Consider the following 6,337-nt stretch of genomic DNA (forward strand, 5'->3'; position numbering starts at 1 on the left):
TTAGTGCTGAGATGCAACTGGTAGGGCATCTACTGCATAAAACATATGCTAGAGTAATTGGCAGTTCATTCCACTGTGGCGACCCCTGATAAATCAGAGATTAAGCTGAAGGATAGTGAGTGATATTGAGTTTTCATCTTTTCTCCTGCGCAGGTGATGGCAGAGGTGACGCCTGCAAGGACGACTTTGACGATGATAACGTGCCAGATATTTACGATGTTTGTCCGGAGAACTTTGCCATCAGTGAAACAGATTTCCGCAGATTCCAGATGGTTCCTCTGGATCCCACGGGAACTTCCCAGATTGACCCCAATTGGGTCGTCCGTCACCAGGGCAAAGAGCTTCTGCAGACGGTCAACTGTGATCCTGGCATTGCTGTTGGTGAGTGACTGAGTCACGGAGGCAACATGTTCATCCACATGCTAATGCTAAAGTCTGTGTGGAATCAAAATGTACAGTGTTTATATTGCTAGCGCACTTTGTTGCTCTTTAGGTGAACAATTAATCAGAGCAAGTTAATCCACTGTAAAAAAATCTGTTTTGGTAATCTTTAATCAATTCATCTGTAATCTGCTTCTGCTCTGGAACCGCATTCCTTCTCTGATCACTCTGATTGGGCGAAATATGCTAAGCCACGCCCCTCCAGCCATTAGTAAAAGTTTCAGTAGGCAATACTCTTTGGCCACAATATTCTTCATCCCTCTTATTGACATTGATGTGCATTAAACAGAAGGTCTATTTGAGTCTTCACGGAGACTCAGACAGTATGTGTGGAGGTATTGATTGAGGTATTGATTAGCAATTCCCGCTGTCCCGCAGGTTTCGACGAGTTCAACGCTGTGGACTTTAGCGGCACGTTCTTCATCAACACAGACCGGGATGACGACTACGCCGGCTTTGTGTTCGGTTACCAGTCCAGCTCTCGCTTCTATGTGGTGATGTGGAAGCAGATCACGCAGACATACTGGTCCCACACGCCCACCAAAGCCCAGGGCTATTCAGGACTCTCCATTAAAGTGGTCAACTCCACCACCGGGCCCGGAGAACACCTCCGCAATGCACTCTGGCACACCGGTGACACCGAAGGACAGGTACTGTGGAAATTTGAGTTCTTGAGACGTTGAGTTTTATGTTTCAAATCAAGCTCACTTTATTTTGGACCGGTTGTAGGTGCGAACTCTGTGGCACGACCCCAAGAACATCGGCTGGAAGGATTTCACGGCCTACAGGTGGCACCTGATCCACAGGCCCAAAACTGGACACATCAGGTGGGTCTGCTGCTCAATAAAATAATACAGAGAATAAACAGCCTTCCTGGAGGTTTCAAGTCAATCTGAAGACAGGAAGTAGCTCTTTAATTGGGCTGGGAAATAAATGTTGCACATTTTGTCAGTAAAGCCAGTTCTACTATAACTCCAGCATGTGCTCATAGATGGAGCTTTATTTACCACACAGAGTTTATGAGGACAAAGCTAATTGTTGTGCGATTATGAGAGCTGTTTGTGTAGTTAAATCGACGTAAGCAGTTAAATCTTCTATTTATAATGCGCTATAGAGATTTTGCGGTTTCTTCTTCATGGGTGTTTAGAGTTTTCGGGTGTGAGAGAGCGAGATTTCTACTGATCACAGAACTGATCATGGTTAATCTTGTATCAATGATATAGGATAACATCTCCACCATTTTTGTCTTCTTTTATCTCAAGTATTTTCTTATTCTACAAAAATCCCCAAAAACTCCAAGCATCTTCAAAAAGCCTCACATCTATCTTTAATAATATATGTTCATTTCTCCAGTGAGATAATCATCGCCATCTCCTGGAGCCACCTCTCTATACCTGATGCCTCCAAACTTTTCCAATGAAGCTCTATAAGCTGTTTAGCTTGTAAAATACACAGATCTACAAAAACACGTTCTCTTCCTCTCACATTTACACAGAAATAGCTAGAATATAAATGTGATGTACACTTTTTTTGTTGAAGAGGGATTGTGGTTACTAACCAAGCTTAACTCCTGCTCCTCTGATTGATTTCCAGAGTTATTATGTATGAAGGCAAGAAAGTGATGGCAGATTCAGGAAGTGTCTACGATAAGACATATGCTGGAGGAAGACTCGGCCTGTTCGTCTTCTCTCAAGAGATGGTTTACTTCTCAGACCTCAAATACGAATGCAGAGGTAAAACACATTCGACTGCTTTTTAAAAAGAATAATGCTTTAAATGTCATTTAAGTACCTTTAATGCATGCAAAGTGCCAACAAATGAGCCTGTTCACACAAATCTTTATCTTGAACATTGGCAGAATTAATTTACCGATATTTTTTAATAAAGTCCTTTACTGATATTTTAAAAAAGAGCCTGTTCACGGATGATTACTGTCCTGAAAATTGGCAGAATTAATTTACCGATATTATTTCAAATAAGCCTGTTCACACATAATCTTTATCCTGAAATATTTGGCGGAATGAATTTATCGATGTTTTTAATAAAGGGCTCTACCGATATTTTTAAAAAGGGCCTGTTCACACATGACTATTTCCTGAAAATTGGATGAATGAATTTACCGATATATTTAAGAAGGACCTTTACCGATATTTTTTTCAAAAGAGCCAGAGTTCACACAGGATCTTTATACCGAAATTTTTAACAGAATGAATTTACCGATTTTTTAAATAAAGGGCTTTACCGATATTTTTTTAAAAAGAGCCTGTTCACTCAGCATGTCTATCCCAAAAATTGTCTGAATGAGTTTACCGATATTTTTAGGAGACTCCTTCATTCACACATGAAATTTTTCATGAAAATTAGTGGAATGACTTTACCGATATTTTTTTAAAAGAGGCAGTTCATACAGGATCTCTGTCCCAAAAATTGTCTGAATGAGTTTACCGATATTTTTAATAAAGGCACTGTTCACACATGATCTCTTTCCCAAAAATGTATGAGTGTGACAGAAGTGGAATTAGCATTTGTGACTATTGATTTCTGGCTAAAATAAATAAAATAGTCTGAATACATCGACAGAGATATTTTGGAGTATTTTTTCAGTACTGTAAAATACAAGCCTACAAAAAACACTTATTTTTTTAGAGAAAGCTTGACATTTTGTATGGAACTGCTCAAAGTCTGTATAAGGGTTTATAATCTTTAGTGTTTAATATCAGTCTTGCAGAAACTCATGATGTTTCTTTTATTTCAGATGTATAATGGAGGATTCCCCGACGGACCTTTCTGTTGTTTTCTGCAGTTTAAATTAGTGCTGTCAAATGATTATCCACACCCAAGATAAAAGTTTGTATTTACATTTTTATATATATGTGTGTGTGTGTGTGTGTGTGTGTGTGTGTGTGTGCGTGCTTTGTATATTTATGTATAAATATACACACATACTGTACATAAAATTAATAAATATACAAGAGGAATATATTTACATATAATTTGAATTATATAAATATAAACAAACATTTTATTGAATATATTATATACAATATAAACACTTTACACACAAATATATTTAGTAAATATGAATTTTATTCAGGTTTCAGGATTAATGGTTTGACAGCACTAGCTTAAATATGTTGTGTTATAAAAGTCTTCTGTGGTGGAACCGAGGATCCAAACGTGAAGTCCTGAGTGGAAAACAAAGCTGAAATCAGCGGAATAAGGGAAGCTCTTCAGTAACGTCTGATCTGTGTGGACTTGAGCACAGAAATGAAGTAAAGCTTGGGGATCTGACTGTAGGAACGTCCAGGAATGATGCACATTTGACTCTGAGCTCTTCTGCTTGCCATTGAGACGTCCAGATCTGAAGGATCATTTTGATTCCTTTTGATCAGATCGATGTTCACCAGTGTGTGTTTCTCAGGGCTAGAAGGACCTTCAACATGCAAACATAACTTCTGTATGTTTGTTAAGGAGCAGGAATTGGAGGCGCACTTGTTTAATTTATTTATTGTGTTGAGAGGAGATGGATGCATGTGGACTCATCTCACAAATAAACAACTGGAGAGTATTTCAGACTGAGGACTATAGATATATATATACATAAATGTATACAATTATTACCTCACTGATGTTTAAGAAAAAATATATGAATAATTAAATTCGAGTTTATTTTTGAGCCACTTCTGTAAATAATACAATCTATTTTTGTTTCGGAAGAGACCCCCCCCCCCCCCCCCCCCCCCAGTGCAGAATATGAATGGAAATTATTGATATAAATAGTTTATGCATAATGTTGTTGTTAAAGTAAGTTATTGGTTTAAGTTTCCTGTTGTCATGTCATATGTGTAGATATCTGCTATTTAAATAATTTATAATGAACTGTAACCTGACATTGGAAGTGTTTATATAAACTGTTTGCACACTGATGAGGATATTCTTAGTTTTTTATGATGTTTAAGGATGCTTCAGTGTCAGTTTTGTTACTAGTTTTACACAATATTGTTGTTTAATTATCAATTCTTTTGTAAAATCACATGAACAATAAATACTTTTGAGTAAAAACAGTGTAAAATAATGTGGCTTTCTTTAAGTGCTGTTTTTTGTTTATCTTTTTATTTTATTTGTATTTTTTGACCAACATTATTGTGTTTTTAGTAATTACGGTTATATTACCAATGATTACAACACTATATTTTAACATTGACAATGCAATGAGTACACTTTGGTTAATAATAATATGGGACAGAAAAAACATTACATCTAATACACTTATACACCTATAAATAAAGTATATATGTATATAAATGAAGGGACAAATCAAACGTGTGTAAAACAGACACAATAATTCGTTTTCCCCTTTATCTTTAAACACCTTAAAATAGTTTCTCCATTATGGTTTTATTTTTATATCTCTGTGTTTTTTTATATCTCTAAATTACATCCTCTGTTGACGGATGACATGTGCTCAGCCTAAATTTACACAATAAACCTCAGCAAGATTTCACCAAGAAATACAGTCCATAAATAAACCGCTGTCATTGGTGGATGCTTTAATTTAGCCATCTATGTCTGAGGTTTGGTTTATGGGTAAATGACTGATGTTTACTGCTGCAATAAAAGCTAATGTGCTCCAAACTGAGGATTGAGAAAAGCCTGTGCTTTCTCACCAAACCCAGGGTTCATTTATCAGCAAACACACGGATCACCTTCAAGGTCAGGAATCCTGGGAATGTCGGAGTCGCTGAAACACGTCCACATGAACACGACACCGCGTTCAGCAGACCACAGTGCTCAATAATACACACATGCTCTCAAGAGAAGCTCAGATGGTTTTGCTTTGGATTCACTCCTATATCTACTCATCAAACGCTGGGATTCATTCATTTTATCTGCTTAAAAAAAGGATCTTCTGCTCACAAACTCTGTAACATTACAGTGAATATGTGAATATATAGCAGAATATAAATTAATTTAGGCAGAAGTCTGACCAACACATAATATCAATTATAAAACATAATTATATCTATTTATTTAGATTCAATATTATTTCAAGAACTTTACACACTTGTCCATAATATTTTACATGAGCAATCAAGTTTTCTGCTCACCAAAGCTAGGGTGGAAAAGTGAGTAAACCTGTTGTTCTCGAAGCGATTAGTTGTCTTAGAAAAGTGAGTAAACCTGTTGTTCTCGAAGCGATTAGTTGTCTTAGAAAAGTGAGTAAACCTGTTGTTTTCGAAGCGATTAGTTGTCTTAGAAAAGTGAGTAAACCTGTTGTTCTCGAAGCGATTAGTTGACTTAGAAAAGTGAGTAAACCTGTTGTTCTCGAAGCGATTAGTTGACTTAGAAAAGTGAGTAAACCTGTTGTTCTCGAAGCGATTAGTTGACTTAGAAAAGTGAGTAAACCTGTTGTTCTCGAAGCGATTAGTTGACTTAGAAAAGTGAGTAAACCTGTTGTTCTCGAAGCGATTAGTTGACTTAGAAAAGTGAGTAAACCTGTTGTTCTCGAAGCGATTAGTTGTCTTGGAAAAGTGAGTAAACCTGTTGTTCTCGAAGCGATTAGTTGACTTAGAAAAGTGAGTAAACCTGTTGTTCTCGAAGCGATTAGTTGACTTAGAAAAGTGAGTAAACCTGTTGTTCTCGAAGCGATTAGTTGACTTAGAAAAGTGAGTAAACCTGTTGTTTTCGAAGCGATTAGTTGACTTAGAAAAGTGAGTAAACCTGTTGTTCTCGAAGCGATTAGTTGACTTAGAAAAGTGAGTAAACCTGTTGTTCTCGAAGCGATTAGTTGACTTAGAAAAGTGAGTAAACCTGTTGTTCTCGAAGCGATTAGTTGACTTGGAAAAGTGAGTAAACCTGTTGTTCTCGAAGCGATTAGTTGACTTAGAAAAGTGAG

At 36.8% G+C, this 6,337-nt stretch overlaps 1 protein-coding gene across 1 annotated transcript in view; it reads left to right on the forward strand.

Moving 5' to 3' along the window:
* Window positions 1–4,503, forward strand: part of LOC130244060 (thrombospondin-1-like) — a 29,789-nt gene extending 25,286 nt beyond the window's left edge. Inside the window, exons 19-23 of the mRNA XM_056476342.1 lie at window positions 154–381; window positions 820–1,091; window positions 1,171–1,268; window positions 2,035–2,174; window positions 3,197–4,503. Coding sequence (XP_056332317.1) covers window positions 154–381; window positions 820–1,091; window positions 1,171–1,268; window positions 2,035–2,174; window positions 3,197–3,204 — 746 coding nt within the window. The 3' untranslated portion in view covers window positions 3,205–4,503. The remainder of the gene's footprint in view (window positions 1–153; window positions 382–819; window positions 1,092–1,170; window positions 1,269–2,034; window positions 2,175–3,196) is intronic.
* Window positions 4,504–6,337: the final 1,834 nt, after the last annotated feature.

The sequence above is a fragment of the Danio aesculapii genome, chromosome 17 (assembly GCF_903798145.1).
Source record: "Danio aesculapii chromosome 17, fDanAes4.1, whole genome shotgun sequence".
NCBI lineage: Eukaryota > Metazoa > Chordata > Actinopteri > Cypriniformes > Danionidae > Danio > Danio aesculapii.